Genomic DNA, 16,678 nt, shown 5'->3' with positions numbered 1-16,678 from the left:
TGGTGGATAGCATTCCATCTCTACGCCAGAATTGACGCGTCGTCTCTTGTCTTGCCAATTTCCTCAAACTCTTGGCCTTTGGATCATGCTTGAGCCCCTTCTCGACTCGGTCCACCATTGGAAAGCTCGGAATTGTGATGATAGTTTGCTTTGCTTCTCCACTAAGCACGTCAATCCCTCGATTCGCCTTGCCCGACTTGCATTGCATCACAAAGTCTAACTTATTATGTTGCCTCTTCACATCTTCCCGTCCGGAAGGCACCACATCTTTCACCACTTCTACTCCATTGTCCACCTCTCTCTTGGGTGGAAGCTCCTTTGGTAACCCAAGTGGCCTCACGTCCTTTAACTCTTCGAGGACATGAGAAACTTCCATAGGTTGTTGCTCTTTTGGCAAGGAATGTCCTCTCTCTTCCTTGAGTGCCGCCAAGAATGATGGTTCGGCCTCCTCTACTCCTTCGATGAGTTTCATGGTCGAGAGCTTCTTGGCTTTAGCACTCCTTTCTCTCGATAGTGGTATCACACATGTCTTGCCTTCATCCAAAATCCACATGGTGTTGGCAAAAGGAACGGGCATGGCTTTTACACGATCCATGAACTCGATTCCAAGTACGATTGGATAATCATCCATAGGTACTACTGAAAAATCAACATGGCCCGACCACTCACCTAGGCACACCTTCACGTCACTAGCAACGCCATAAATTGGTTTCGGCTCCGAGTTGACTGCCTTAATCCATCCTCCCTCGCCATTATAAGTGATTCCCAACGCCTTCGCTTCCTCGACTCGAAGGAAGTTGTTCGAAGCTCCGGTGTCTACCAATGCTTTCACAAATTGGCCACCGACCCTTGCTTCCAAGAACAATCGACCCTTTCTATCGGTCTTGGGTTCTTCTACCTTGGCTTTAATGGCATTAAGAATTTGCAAAGACCCCATCTTGGTCTCCTCTCGTTGCCGATCCTCGTCCTCTTCACTTTGTTCAATTAAGGCCGAGAGCTTCGCCTTCTTTGGACAATCTCTTGCCTTATGCGGCCCATCGCAAAAGAAGCATTTAAGGGTTGGTCTCTCTCCATTCTTACCATCCCTCGTGCTATTCCCCTTATCAAACTTATTGAACTTGTGATAACTTTGCTTACCTTGGATGAATCCTTCTCCATCCTCGTTGCCTTCCTTGTCCTTATAAGACTTGTGTTTCTCCGGTCTTGTGAACTCAATTAGCGACTCGGCAACGGAAATTGCGGTAGTAAGATCTTGGACTCCATGTCGTTGAAGCTCCATCTTCACCCAATTTTGAAGACCATCCTTGAAGGCAAACAACGCTTCTTTATCCGGGTAGTCGGGGATCTCTAATAGCACCTCCGAAAATTCCTTCACATAGTCGCGAATGCTTCCCTTTTGTTGGAGACGCCTTAACTTTGCTCTCGCCTCCTCTTCGGCATTCTCCGGATAGAATTGCCTTTTTATCTCCTTCTTGAACTCGTTCCATGTGTTGATGGTACAAGTCCCTCTCTCGATATCGCCATATCTCCGTCTCCACCATACCATCGCGGTATCTTCAAGGTAGAGTGTAGCGCTATCGATCTTCTTGGTGTTTTCTCCAACACCGAGAGCCTTGAAGTATTGCTCCAAGCTCCATATAAAGTTGTCCACTTCCTTCGCATTCCTCGTGCCCTTATACGCCTTTGGCCTTGGAATGTCCATCCTTGATGGAGTTGAAACTATGGCCGGCAAGGCAACGCTTTCCCCTTGAGCGACTGCCTTCTTGCATATCTTGAGCTCATCCTTCGTCTCCTTCAACTCGTTGACGACCCTCTCGAGCTCTTCCTTCAACGAAACAATCTCGGCTTGGAGGTTTTCTTCCAAAGTCTTGATTTGGCCTAGACATTTCGACACGGCTTGGTTCACAGCACCTTGCATCGCTTCTCCAAGCTCTTCTCTTCCCTTCTCGAGCTCCTCGATGCGTTGGTCCGCCTCCTCGAACCTTTCTTGCCCATCGGCCACCGCAAGTTCTACCTTTGCGAGCCTCGAATTCATGTCTGCCATAACATCCCTCGACTTGGACCTCCCCCTTTTCGAGTGTGTCGTTGGATCCTCCATGTGAATATTTTCACTTCCCGAACTTGCCATCTTTCAAGAGCAAAATTATATTAACTTCGGCTCTGATACCAACTGTCACGGGCTTGGATTTTCTAACCAAAGATCCGTGCGGCACTAGTGAACTTTTCTCGAACAAGTTACTAGTCAGCCTCTCTCGAAGTGTTTAAACACACTTAAGCGGAAGTAAAGATCGTAAAATGGCTAGAACGTATGTAAGCTTGTATTACTTTATGAAAGCTTGATTACACAACTCTTGAATTCACAAGGATTTCTAGGATACTTTACAAATGAGGTTTTGAGGCTATATATAGTCCTCCACCTCCTTAATGGATGGCTAGGATCTATTTGATCCAATGGTTCTTATTCTATCTTCTAGAACCATCTTTACTATTCTACACAATGTAAGAAGCTACTATATACATCTATTACCTTCTAGAGAGTTCTAGGGTATTCCAGATTAGTCTAGAGAATTCTAGATAATTCTGGAATAGTCTCGTAAAGAAGCTTCTAGAATGTTCCGGAAAATTCTAGGGTGTTCCGGAGGATTCTAGAGTATTCCGGAGGATTCTAGAATGTTCTAAAGGATTCTAGAGTATTCCGGAATATAAAGTTTCTAGAATGTTTCTGAGGATTCCGGAACATGAGATCCGAGAGTGTTTTGAAAAAATTCGGGTCATAACCTCCATCACGTGCGAAGAATTATACGGCATGTGACAGGAGGAAGAGGAACTCTTATTACTTTAATTTTTGTCATTAAAGTTTTAATTTAAATAGAATCTATAGTTTATGTTTAGTACTAGTACTATTTTCATACTTTTTTTTCATCATTTGGTGTATCATGGTACCCTTGGACTCCATCTATCATTTTGTTTGATGCTTATTAAGACCGTAGACAAATCGAACTGCTCACGAGTTGTTCGGCTTTTAACTTGATAAAAGTTCGATTTGTATTCATTTGCATATTAAATGAATTGAGTTAGAACTTAAATTTATGTTTACTTATTTAAACGATCCGACATAAATATAGTATTGTTTCTCATATATATTTAGAGCTCGTATAAAAGCTCGTTTAATTATTTATGAACATGTTCGTCTATAATTTCGATTAAAAGTTTGTGAACTAGCTCGTATGAGCTCAATAAAAAGTTCGGAAACTAGCTTGTATAGAAGATCAATTTAAAATTTGCGAGTTAGCTCGTGGTTATATTAAATATAAAATAGTTTAATTTTTTTTATTGGAACTACATTGTTTTAAACAAAACTACTTGATTTTGATGGAAAAAAAACTCGTGTTCGTTTGATTCGCGATTTATATTAGTTCGTTTAACAACTAAAATGAACGAACATGAACTAAAAAAATAAATAGTATAAATTTTAAATGAACTGAACATAAATACGTATATATAACGAACGAAACATGAACATTTCAAAGTTTAACTTGATTTGGTTCATTTACAGTTCTAATATTTATATTCCAAAACAAATGCAAAGGAAAAGGAATGACAAAAATTGGATAATGTATATAGTATGTTTTTATTTTTGGTTAAAATAAATTAATTATTAGAAACTTTAATATTTAAATGGTTGCATTGCATGTTGTTCAAAGGAAAAACACAAAAATTATTATTTGGGCCTGAATTTTCTAGATAATATAGTATAATACAAAAATAAATAAGAGATAGAGAGCTCACAAATCTTTAGTATTTTGCATGTTATATGTCCTCTTTATTTTCTTGCAATTAAAGTTAAGCACAAAACATTTTGGGGCATAAGGATTTTGATATTGTTCATATAAAGTTGGTTGGTTGCTTCAACTACTAAAATGCTATTAATATAACAAAAGTAAAGTTTACAATAATTGATTAATACAACTTTTTGATGCAAATTTGCTGGCAAAAGAGAAGAATAATACCCACAATTGGGCCATTTTAATGATCTTGCTAATTTTTGGGGCATAATTGTTGCCTAAAAGTTTCTTAGCCATAAATATATTCTCAAAACTATTAAATCAAAATCTAAAGCATTAGATAAACTGCATTCACATATATTTAAGAATTAACATTTACCGTCTCAAAGTTTCGTACACATACTAAATTTGTGCACCTTACTACTTTGACATTTATGATATTAAAGATAAACTACTCGTATTTAGATTGAAATATAATATTCTCATTGTTACCGGCCACTTACTGACCTCCAAGCGAGTTAAACGTATTTTAACTCGTCATAAGTTGAGCAGATGATGCCTATTCAAACTCCAAAACGTGAGATCGTTCCCAAGAAAAGTGTTAAATGTCGCTAGTTCATGTTCATACTATTTTTCTCACCGAGAATAGAAGACCATAAATAGCTAGAAGTATATGTAGTTAAAAGATTAATTACTTTTTAAACACCGATTTTTATGTTCCATTTTCGGTAATCCGGATTGAACTTTATTATCGAATCCAGTCTGGTTTCCGATGATATTGTTACTTGTACAAATACTAGCCTAAAAATCTATAAAGAATTCGAGTCAAAACTTATATTATTTTATTATTTGAATAGAAATTAAATTGAAAGTAAAAGATTTCACAGAAAAATCCGTTTCTTTTTCTAATCACAAAATACTGTAAAAGGCTCCAGCAACTATGAAGGCTTTTTTTACTCATGAGTAGTACTATTGAGTAATGATGTAAAGAAAGAAAACTAATATTATCATCCTCATATCTTTTACTGCTGTAACTTTTCGAATACAGTAACATAAGACCTAAAAGCAAATAAAAGAAAAAGAATAATAAAAAGAGAAATACCACCGTATAGAAAAGTATGAAAAAGGATCATCCTGGTCCTTGATATTACAATTCAGATCAAATAATTCACTTTTAACTATATTATATGAACCAGCAGTGTTTTAAAAATCAAACAGGTAAAAACACCAGTTTTCGATTTAAAAAGACTTTATTTTTATCCAACTACATATATCGTAAGAGAAGAAAATGAAAGTAAAAAACAAAACATGACGACAGATTTTAGGTGAAATTCATCCCCAATTCTCTTTACCAGGTCCATCAGCTTTTCACCCAGTTAGACAAGATTTTCAATTTTTTAAGTTGTTGGACCAGACTAGTAGTGGGTTCACTATTTAATTTGTCGATTCATTCTGATTTTTTAATCACCAGGAACAAATTCAAGGACCAAAATGATCCAATTTTATCCTCAATTAACATAAAAAAAATTTATCCTTGATTGATCTAAAAAGTAAAATAATTGTTCTTAATCCATCAAGACGGCCGAGATTGAATTATTTAATTTCGGATCAAAAATTTAGGAATCGAGTCGATCTCTTTCTCAAACAAAGATAAAGTTTAATGATAAAATTGAAAAAAGATAAGGATTAACCATTTTAAGGTCTCTCAATTTTATGATTTATATTTATATGTTCCCTAGTCTCATTTGGTGTTATCCGGTCTTTTGACTTTATAATTTTTATTCATCTGGTCCATAAACTTTCATTTGGTCTTATTTATTCCTGATTTTTTCTTTATCGGGTCCTAAAAAAATGTAAAATTAAAGGATATGATAAATAAAAATATATAATTAAAAGATCAGATAATGAAAAAAAATATTAAATTGAGGGATTATATAAGTCTAAATGAAAATTTAGAGATCAGATAAATAAAATCCGTAAAGTAAAGATACCTTAAAACAATTTAATCCAAAAAAAAAAACAATGAAAATAATAAATAAAGAGAAAAGTCAGTTTTCAACTGCCAAAACAAACAAACTATATTTTCTCATCTCTGTCTCTCTTACCAAATGACTTAAACCAGCAGCAGACACACACACAGCTTTCCAAATTCCAAAGCTTTTTCTCCTTTTCCGGTCATCTCTCTCACTAATCTCCTCCTTTTCAAACCCTCGAAAACAACCAACTTTTTCCACCGCAATTTCAATTCTCAACCTTCAATTAATTCCACTCTAAAATGAAAGAAAAAGGGTTCTTTATAAGCTAAATTTTTAATCTTTGTTACTCAAAAATGGTGGAACAGTATAATGCATGGCCACCCATGTCATCTGAGCTGCTAAATTTTGAAAGAAATGAGCACTGGAAAGACCAGCACTATGATAATTCAGTTAATGCAGTTTCATTTGGGTTTGTAGCTACTGCTATTCTTATTTCTATGTTCTTGGTCATGGCTATTTTTGAAAGGTTTCTTAGGCCCACTTCTTCTGGTAGAAACCATGGTGATATTGAGGCTCAGTTGGGGTTTAATGCTAAACTTGGCCACCCATCTCCTAAAGTGAGTTTACTTTTTTATTCTGATTTGTTTTTGGTTTTGTTTTTTGGTTCTGTTTTGGTTTTTGGTGTGTGTTTTGGTGAATTTGGGTGGTTATTTTGATTCTTGTGAAGTAGTTATGAGGTATGAGTGATGATTAGTAGTCTGACATAAGTGTTGGTTACTAATTTTTTGTTTCTTGATTGTGGTTTGTGTTCTTGGTTGTTTCATGATTATTTTGTCAGAATTGAATTTGATTTTGGTCTAGTTTAACTAATTATTAATGCATTTGTTAGTTAGTTAGTTAGTTACTTAGTTGTAGTCTAAGTAGCATCCACATTTCATTCAATTAACATTTTCCGTTTTGGAAACGTGTTGGAAATTTGGCGTTTCAGACATGGAACTTCGTTTTTAACTTAGGAAACCATAAAATGACACGGGTTCGCGGTGTTTATGTACTAGAGCAGTCCTGTTTCTCCGTATTCGTGTCCGTGCTACATAGGTTGTAGAATCTTGTTTATTAACTTATTTTTCTTTGTATGCTTCTGGGAATGTTAAAATTAAGTCTACTTGAGTTCAACTTAAGTATTAGTCTACTTTTTTCTTGATCTTCCTCAGATCTCTTTATACACAAAGAGATTTCTCAATACACTGCCCATTAGATATGGCCATGGCCAGATATTGGGGTGATTATCATATAATCTATTTGAAATGTGCAATGAATTTGTTCATAATCAGCTGGAATTTTGTTTAATTTATTAAAGGGGTCTCACAGTTATGTTTTCAAAACATCTAAAATGCTGTACTGGCTTGTGCATGCATTCTGGCAAGAATTTGAAGCTGATAAAACTAAAATTTTCTCTCTGGATTCACATTTTTTAGTCAAGGCTTGATCATTTAGCAAATTGTCTTGTCTCCTAAATCCTAATTATGAATGTTAGCGATGGCCCATTCAAGAAGTTGTGTATTGAATGTATGGCTGGTCCCAAGCCAAAGGCTTGCTAGAGTAGATGTACTTCTCCGTTTTCTTGACCCACTTGTACATTAGTACTTGTTGGTTGGTTATTGTGGTGAATAGTACCCATCTTTGTTGTTGCCCCGCATGGCCAGTGCTCTGGTCGGACACAGGTTCTCTGTTGGCCAAGCCTTAACATTAAATATGTCCGTGTCTCCAGACTCCAGTCCAGTCCACTACTGCCCTTCTATGTTGCACGAAAACTCGTCGAGTCCTACATTTTGAAGTTTCATTTTCAGTTTCCGAAAATACTTCTAAAACTCTAAAACTTTATATTGTAACTCACTTGTATAAAAGAGTGCCGTTTTGTTATTTTCCGTAGATCGGTTTTCCATTTCACTGTTTCCGTTTTTGTGCGATATAGATGTTCTTAAGTCCTGTAATTATGTGCTATTATGATGGGAGATATAAACTATCTGGATTTAGATTATATTTTATTTTGAGTATTATATAAGGGGTCCTGCATGATGCTTCACATCTATGGTCTACTTAATGTCATAACTTTTGAGAAACATACAAACCCCACTTCTTTATTAAACCTTATTGTTATATTTAAAGATTTAAGTTTTATATGAGACATGGCCTACCAGAGAAGAAGTCTCATCTTTATAACATGATCAATGGCAACCATTTATTTCTATCCTCTAAAAATGACATCCAGATAGTTTCTAAAAAAATATGCTGTTACGAGGATTCCTACTGATAGATTATATAATAATTCTGAATATGGATGTCGAATCAAGTCCAGATCGTTTTTCCTGTTACGATTTGATTGTTTGGGCCCCGTTTTTATTCAAACTTATCATCTTAGACAATATGGTCTCTAAAGTTCTTTCAGATTAGTAGTTGGGGAGACACTATATTTCAAGGCAAGGGTTAACAGTTATTCTTGTTTAGGAGATGATACCCCATTTAACACATCGGCTCCACCTTTATATATAGGATTCGGATCTTTGGCTTGATGTGATGTTTGATTGTTGATCGAGTCCGATGACGATTAGGAAAAGTTCAAGAATAGGTACAGTAAAAGGTGCAACCTTAGCATGAACATGTTTGCAAAGTTGTTTTGAGATCACAAAAAGAACATACAAATTTTAGTCGCTTAGCGTATAACATTTAGATTGTACAGTTTCACCATGGAGTCTGCTCTCATAAATGTTTTAGTCACTTAGCTCAAAATCTAGCTGGCATGTTAATACAATTCATAAATATTCATATGCTTGATGTGTTCTTATTCTGTTGAAGTTCATAATAAATTTCAGAAAAGGCGCAAAAAGTCAAAAATTACACATGTCAGCTGTTGGGATAATGTCACTACCTTATCTCTGAAGTGAAATGAGAAAAGGATGCATTATCAAAAACATTACCATGTGATTAGATTGTTAACTTTTAATGCGTTTGTTTGATGTTTTTCTTTGCTATTCTGTTCTTCCTTAAAGATAGTCCATTCTCCAAGTAAATTCATATTTTTTTCAGTGCCACTAAAGAAGACAGAAAATTTAATGTTAACAACCTAAGCAAACAGCAGTGCATGGATTTGTTAGTATTATAACTTGTAGGTTTACGAATTTATGCATCTTTAGTGACCGATGAAACCTTATTCACAGCTGAATTCTATTTTTTATCCTTTTCTTTGGATAATACTTTTATATTTATCATTGTTGATGTTCACAGAAGTTCCATAACATTTTAATTTGCCAATGAACTGCAATGAATTGTGATGAACGTCTTATCATAATATCCGTCTTGTTTAACTTGTCCAATTAATTCGATATGATTTGCTTGTTAATTGTTCCGCATCATAAAATTTAATTAGTCTTTGTCCCCCCTCTGAGTTGAATTGAATGTTTATGATATTAATACGTTTCGCCTTCGCAGATGACTGTATACGCCAATGGAGTTTCAGTACTGATGCCTGGAGATAATATTCCTACATTCATAGCGCATCCAGCACCCGTTCCATGTCCGCCCGAACGCATTTGCTGCCCCCACCATCCTCATCTTGATTCATTTTCGAACCCCACAACCACCGCCAATCCAAACACGAACTCGAGCTCAAATCCAGGTCAAGAAAACTAAGCATCACAACAACAGTTTGTGGTACAGAAGCAACATGTTTTTCTTGGAATGCAAGTTTTTTTATATTATGTATATATTGTACTAGGTTCTTTTTTATGGGTTGGATGGCTTAAGCATGGAGTCATTTTCAAGAGCAGGCTAAAGTTTCCACCCAGATGCATCTTGCTTCATATTTGCATGATTTTCATGTTGAAAATTTTCTAGATAGGATTTTGAATATTTCAAAATGGATTATTTTGGCCGTCAAAATAGATCAATCCGCTTGTAAGAAATTGAGGGATGTAATTATAATCAATTATGGGAGAAAAATTGCATCTCACTTGTGTTGGCTAAAGTTTTTCTACTTCACTCTATAGACACTTCAGTATTATTTTGCTTATGAACAATTAATATATATATATAATCAATTTTTTTTTGTATCAATATTGTTGTATCAGTAGTGAGCATAATGATCACTTGAAATCAACTATCTCAATTTTGGAGGTTAAGAGGGCAGTCTTTAGCATGGGTGATGATAAATCCCCGGGTCCGGATGGGTTTAACCCTTTGTTCTTCAAAAAATATTGGGATGTTGTGGGAGGCGATATTGTTAAGGTCTGTAAAGACTTTTTTGAAGCGGGATTACTTCAGGATGGTGTGAATGATACAGCTATCGTATTGATACCAAAGAAAAAGTTGCCAGAATCTATGGGTGATTTGAGACCAATTTCGCTTTGTAATGTGGTGTACAAAATCATCGCCAAAGTTATGGCAAACCGTATGAAGAAATTGATGCCGTTGATTATTTCGGAAAACCAGAGTGCTTTTGTTGAGAATAGACTTATTACGGACAATTTCCTTATTGCTTATGAGATCGGACATTATCTCAGACGTAAACGGAGAGGTAAAAATGGCATGGTGGCGCTAAAAATTGATATGAGCAAGGCTTATGATAGAGTGAGTTGGAAGTTTATTCAGCACATGATGTTGTCCTTGGGCTTCAGTGCGTGGTGGGTAGAGCTGATTATCAAATGTATTTCGACAGTTCGGTTTACAAGCATTGGAGACTGTTCAGACATGGTTCCAATTACTCCCAACAGAGGCCTTAGACAAGGTGATCCTTTGTCGCCTTACTTGTTTATAATCTGTGCCGAGGGTTTAAGTTTGATGTTGGGTCAGCTAGAGCGGACCGAAAAGATTCATGGGGCTGTGATTTGTCGGGGTGCGCCCTCTATTACCCATCTTTTTTTCGCTGATGATTGCTTCCTATTTTTTAGAGCATCAATGGCTGAAATGGGTGTTGTGAAAGATGTCTTGGATCGGTATGAGTTGCTTTCAGGCCAGCGGGTTAATACCCAGAAATCCAATATTTTATTCAGCAGTAATGTCTCGGTGGAGGACAGGGAGGAGATTTGTAGTGTTATGAGCGTGGTGCAGGCGGATTCTCGAAGCAGCTATTTGGGTTTGCCTTCTTTAGTGGGCAGAAATAAAAGAGAAGTCCTTGGGTATATCAAGGATCGAGTTTGGAACAAGGTTCGCAATTGGAACTCGAAATTTCTATCCCGTGGCGGGAAGGAAATACTTATCAAAACAGTGGCCCAAGCTTTGCCTAACTACGTAATGAATGTTTTCTTGATTCCGCATGTTCTTTGTGAGGAATTAGAGCGTATGATGAATAGTTTCTATTGGGGTAGAGACCAAGAGAGAAAGAAAGGCATTAATTGGGCACGTTGGGAGAAGTTGTGTCTGCCGAAGAAATATGGAGGGTTGGGATTTAAGCGAATCCGGGATTTTAACGTCTCGATGCTCGCTAGACAAGCTTGGAGGCTTGTTAGTGAGAATAATAATCTTATGGTTCGTTTGTTCAAAGCGAAATACTTCCCCAACAATTCCTTTCTAGAAGCTAAGTTAGGAAACAACCCTAGCTACGTTTGGCGTAGCATCTTTGAAGCGCAGGAGGGGCTGAAGTTGGGAGCAAGAGTTCGTATCGGTAATGGGAAGGATACGCTAGTGTGGAATACTCCATGGTTGGTGGAGTCTGTTTCTGGGCTCGTCAAGACGGTTCAGCCGCCGAATCTCGCGAATGTAACGGTTGATCAGCTCCTGGTTGTAGATGGTATAGAATGGGACGTTAATCTCCTTAGGGATGTGTTTGTCGAAGAGGATGTTGAGCAGATTCTAAGCGTTCCAGTTAGCAATCGAGATGTTGGAGATAAGTGGCGTTGGAAGTTTGAAAACAAAGGCAATTTTTCCGTAAAAAGCTTCTATAAAGCTGTTACTGGATGCCTCCCCCCTTCTCAGAATGATACTTGGAGGATGATTTGGTGTATGAAGGCCCCGCTCCATATCAGAAGCTTTATATGGCGTTTTTATTCCGGTTATCTCCCGACCGTTGACGTGTTGTCTGGCCGACGTGTGTTTGTAAATGAAATGTGCATGGTGTGCATGGCTAGTAAAGAAACGACGCTCCACCTGTTTTGCTCATGTTCTAAAGCTGTTGATTGCTGGAGTCGAGTTAAGCTCATGGCAAATTCGAGCAGATTCAGTTCGGTTCAGGATTGGTGTGATGACTGGATCAGAAATCTTGATGATGAAAGTAAGTCCATTGCTGCGTATATGTGCTGGAATTTATGGTTATGTAGGAATGACATGGTTTGGAATAAAAAAATGATCGAAGCTGGTTCAATTGTTGCTACTGTGTGCCATCAATTCTCTTCTTGGCTAGCAGCAAATTCGTCATTGCCTCAGCTGAATTACCTGGAGGTACAGAAACGGGATGGAAAGATAGCGTGGGACGTTCCAGGTGATTGGTGGATAAAGGTTAATACTGATGCTTCTGTTGTTCGAGGAAGACAGTGTGTTGGGGTGGGAGTGGTGGTGCGAGATTGCTATGGTCGCTTAATACAGGCCCGGTGCTGTAATTTTCTAGGTTCGTTCTCTGCTAGAATGGCTGAAATTATGGGGATTCGGGAAGCGTTGAGTTGGCTGAAGGGAAGAGAAAATGTGGTCGTGGAGTCGGATGCTATGGAGGTTATTATGGAAATTAGAAATCCGGGCGCTCTAGAGGCGGAACCGTTAGTAGAGGATGTTTGGGCTTTAGCGAAGCAGTTTGATAATATTGATTTTGTGTTCGTGAGGCGATCTGCGAATCAGACAGCGCATGTTTTAGCGCAATACGCCAGTTCCATGTCAGGTCATCAGGAGTGGTTTTGTCACTTCCCTGAATTTCTCACAATTGTAACTGCTTCCGATTTGATTAATTAGAATCTTATATTTCCTTTCAAAAAAAAAAAAAAGTCTTTCAAATTTATAAGAGATTGACTAAATATTCAGGTTAATTGATGAAAATTTAACTGGTTAATAAAAATTTAAAGAAAATCATAAAACTATCTAAAAAATCCTTTCTTTTGAAAAATACGTCTTAAGCCTCAAAATTAGATCTTTTCATAAATAACAACAGTCTTTCTAACTAAGTCTTAAGATCTATAATTGTCTCAAAAGATTCAATATACACACATTATCAGACATTTTGAATAAGACTACATAAAATTTTATGAAAATTGAACATTTATTAGGTGTTATTTTACCTACAAAAGATACATATTAAATACTTAAAATATATGTTAAGTATATATCTCTAATACGAGACATACAACTACAAAGTTGAGACTTTTAGCTATAAAGTGAAAACAACCATACTGAATTATTTCAAAAGAACGTACTTTTAAGCAATTTGACTGGCTTTATACCATTTTTGTATTTTTTTTCCTAAAATATATTTTTGTTAATTGCTAATTGAGCTCAAATTGATGTTTATGTTCATATCAATTAGAACCCAATTCAAAACACAAAAGCTCATGATTGGGCTTTCAATTCTCAAAAGATTGTCTTCTCCCAATTTGTCTCACTTGGTTCACTGCAAATTTCAAATAAATACAAAATCCAACCCAAAAACTATAAAAAAAAGTGGCCCAAGTCATTTACTTTTAACAAATGGACCACAATTATCAATCAAATATGAGCCACTCCATGTACCAACCCATATGATGCCAAATAAAACAGCTGAGCTAACAACATCTTTTAAATGCAACAAAAAAATTTAAATTTTGTCTTCAATTCTTTTAAAATCTTTTACCACTTTTTTCTTCACAAAAGAACAAGATCTTAATATTTGAATGTTGGAACATTCTTGATTCACATAACGAAATTGGGTCTGTAAATTGTTTTTTCTGTGCTACATAAGGGCATAGTTGAAACAGTCCAAAATAACCGATATGTTTGCCCATTATGGTTTTTCTTTAAGGACCACTTTAGGAATTGTCCTAATTCTTCAACGGCTACAATAAGGTATATTCATGATTGATGATTCCCTCCATTCCAACTCAAATTTCAATTCCATTTCACTTTTAATCATAAACATCCACCAAAATTTCACCTATGATTAATTTTAATTGTTTCTAAACTATTAGCAATAAGTATACGAACTTAGTTCATCATATATAATTATAAATTTTTCATACGGCAAAATATGATATGATAATTATATTAAAATCATGGATCAATAGAATTTACATTAAATTCCAATTTAATTGAGTTGATTTTATTTTTATGATTCACATTTTTAATTTAATTGTGCTATTCAGATCATGTTGTATTTTGATTCAAAAATTTAATATTTTATATAATTAACTTAGTTCTGCTAAATTTTTGTAATTAATGCCTATGTTTACCGATAAAGTATAACTCAAGTAGTATAAGCGCTTGCCAATATTAAGTTAAAATTTTGGATTCAATAATATTAAGATCTATATACCGTGAAAACTATAAAGTGTTTTTTTTCTTCTAAACAACTAAAGAAAGTATAATTATAAGTTGGTTCAAGTGGTAAGCGGCTTGGTATCGCTTAAGCAAGGTCTCGGGTTCGAGTCCTTGTGAATGCAGAAAATTCCCACTGGCAGACTCACCCACCATGCCAGGTGCGCGACGCGGGTCGGATCCGGATTAGTCAGGGCGAAGCCTTGGAAACCGGATGGGCTTACCAAAAAAAATAAACTCAATTGAAAATTATTCAATGCAGCATATATATTAGGTCAATATACAAGATATCTTTCATAATCACATACAAATGGATAAAGTTTTGTACATTTATTTATGTTACATGTTGATGTAGCACATTGTTAGAAATGGTAATTACTCGTTCATTAAAACTCATCTCAAGCACCTAATAGTCAATCATACTCAAAATCAGTTTCTCACAATGTTTGACAATCCATGCACTATATCAAATTTTTATTTAAATATTAGGACTTTTCCCATTTTGGAAATCAAAGCATAGACTAACGAAGGAAAAAAAAGTGAAATAAATGTCAAATTAACAGAATTTGCATTTTGCACATATTTTCCTCATCATCAAATGGACCTTAATTAATATTCACAAGAGGTAAATTAACAATATAAATAGCCCCTCAAATAAACAAACTTAGCTTACATAAATGAACCATTAATTTACCCTTAAATTTAAACTAATTCCGGCCAAAATATTCGACCGGAATATACCATTTTCCTCTAAAGAAAGATGAAACATTCAAGTGACACAAGTGGGTTCTCCAACGACTCATTTGTTGAACTATCACCACCACGGCCACCACCATTACTTGAACTGCCACCCATACTCCCCGACGGATCAGTTCTGAACCGACCCGGGGACCCGTTCGTCCTCTTTACCGATGGACTCCGACCCATTACAGATCTATTAGTAGCAGGTGACCTTGACCTCCTTCCGGATCTCTCACCCGGGTCTTTCCTATTCGGGTCGGATCTCAACCCGCTTCTTCCCGCCTGATGATAATTACCCGAGTCTTTACTTTGAACTAACCTCATTGCACCTCCTCCACCACAACCACTGTTACGACCGACAAGATTGTTCCGTTTATCCGGCGACTGCTCCGTTCTCCGGTTGGGCGACTTACCAACCAAAAACCGGTCTTTTCTTGGAACAAAATCCCGGTTAATCGGCAATCTTGCCACCGGAGATTTTCTAACTCTCTGCTTCACTTCCTCTTCTTCATCATCGTCACCGTGTTTCTCATTATTAAAAGTTGTCGTCGATACTGTTTCACTTACGCTCACACTACAAACCTCTGAAACTTCTTGTTCAGACACATCGGCGGCGGTGTCTTCTCCCCGGAAAATCATCACCGGGTGATGATTCTTGATCTTTTTCTCACGGTCAGCGTCTTCTTCAAGAAATGGCTTCTGATCAATGGGTATTTTCTTGTGAACATGGTTTCGAGTTTCTTGAAACGAATTCTTGAATATAGGAGTTTCAACGGAGAGTATTTCTTTAACAGTCTCTTCTTCAACAGAAGGTGGAGCTCTACTTTCTTGAATTTTGTTAAATTTCAAGAACTGATCAGATCCCACTTGAAAATTCTGAGCTTTTCTTGATTTTCTTGAACTCCCGTCATCTGTGCTTACACAACAGCCCATTTGAAGTATCAAGAATCAAGAATCAAGAATATCAAGAATGTACTACTAGCATTAGTGGGCTACACTTAAAAGATCAAGAAACGGAGGCATTTGTGAAGAAAGTGGTAAATGGGGGATTAAAAAAGAGTGTGAATCTATGAGGGGATCTCTTTATGGTGTATTTATTACTGTTTGGTTAGGTCCCCTCTAACCAGTTGGATACAGTGGCTAAAAATTTAAAGCTCTTTTCATTTTGTATGTATGAGTGTATGACTATGTAAGCAAACTTATCTGCCTCCTTCTAATCTAATCACTATAAAGTTAATGAAAAAAGAAAATCACTATAAAGTATTTGGAAAAATTATAAAAGATGCATCTAAAAGCTAGTGATGTTATAAACGGCTCGAGTTTTACAACTTGAAAGTTACTAGCTGCAGCGATACGAAAGTCATCTTGAATCGAATTTGAATATAGAGACTCGTAAAATATGTAAGTTGAATTCACTCGAATAATTTGAACATCATTTAAATTTAATAAAAATTTATATTTATGCGAACTCGAACTTCAATAACATAATTCATATTAGGTCGGACTCTCTTTTATTTCTAATTTAATTTTTATAAATTAAACTCTATTAATAATTTAACCTGAAAATTCTGTTATATTTTCATTTTAATGATAGTTTATTTTATGTAGTAATATTTTAATTAATACAGTCGACCCTCTAATAGTTAATATTCTATAAATTAATAATTCTAATAATTAATAGAAAATTGAGAGAAC

At 36.0% G+C, this 16,678-nt stretch overlaps 2 protein-coding genes across 2 annotated transcripts; one reads left to right on the top strand and one right to left on the bottom strand.

The window, feature by feature from the left end:
- The first annotated feature begins 5,840 nt into the window (after window positions 1-5,840).
- LOC126672321 (uncharacterized protein At5g65660) lies at window positions 5,841-9,791 on the top strand. Its single transcript, XM_050366268.2, has 2 exons — window positions 5,841-6,378; window positions 9,248-9,791. Exons 1-2 carry the CDS (start codon window positions 6,115-6,117, stop codon window positions 9,446-9,448), a joined length of 465 nt encoding a protein of 154 aa, XP_050222225.1. The 5' UTR covers window positions 5,841-6,114; the 3' UTR covers window positions 9,449-9,791.
- A 4,973-nt stretch (window positions 9,792-14,764) lies between these two features.
- On the bottom strand, window positions 14,765-16,197 carry LOC126670314 (uncharacterized). Its single transcript, XM_050364018.2, has one exon. The coding sequence runs from the start codon at window positions 15,914-15,916 to the stop codon at window positions 14,993-14,995; it is 924 nt and encodes a 307-aa protein (XP_050219975.1). The 5' UTR covers window positions 15,917-16,197; the 3' UTR covers window positions 14,765-14,992.
- Window positions 16,198-16,678: the final 481 nt, after the last annotated feature.

Source organism: Mercurialis annua, linkage group LG1-X, assembly GCF_937616625.2.
Source record: "Mercurialis annua linkage group LG1-X, ddMerAnnu1.2, whole genome shotgun sequence".
NCBI lineage: Eukaryota > Viridiplantae > Streptophyta > Magnoliopsida > Malpighiales > Euphorbiaceae > Mercurialis > Mercurialis annua.
The sequence above is the reverse complement of the archived record's forward strand: the minus strand, read 5'-3'. Positions and strand labels throughout refer to the sequence as shown.

Bases quoted from the DNA above. Each gene is read 5' to 3' on its own strand.
- LOC126670314 (XM_050364018.2), bottom strand. From the start codon at position 15,916: ATGGGCTGTTGTGTAAGCACAGATGACGGGAGTTCAAGAAAATCAAGA.
- LOC126672321 (XM_050366268.2), top strand. From the start codon at position 6,115: ATGGTGGAACAGTATAATGCATGGCCACCCATGTCATCTGAGCTGCTA. The intron at 6,379-9,247 runs GTGAGTTTACTT...TCGCCTTCGCAG, and splicing joins TTGGCCACCCATCTCCTAAA to ATGACTGTATACGCCAATGG.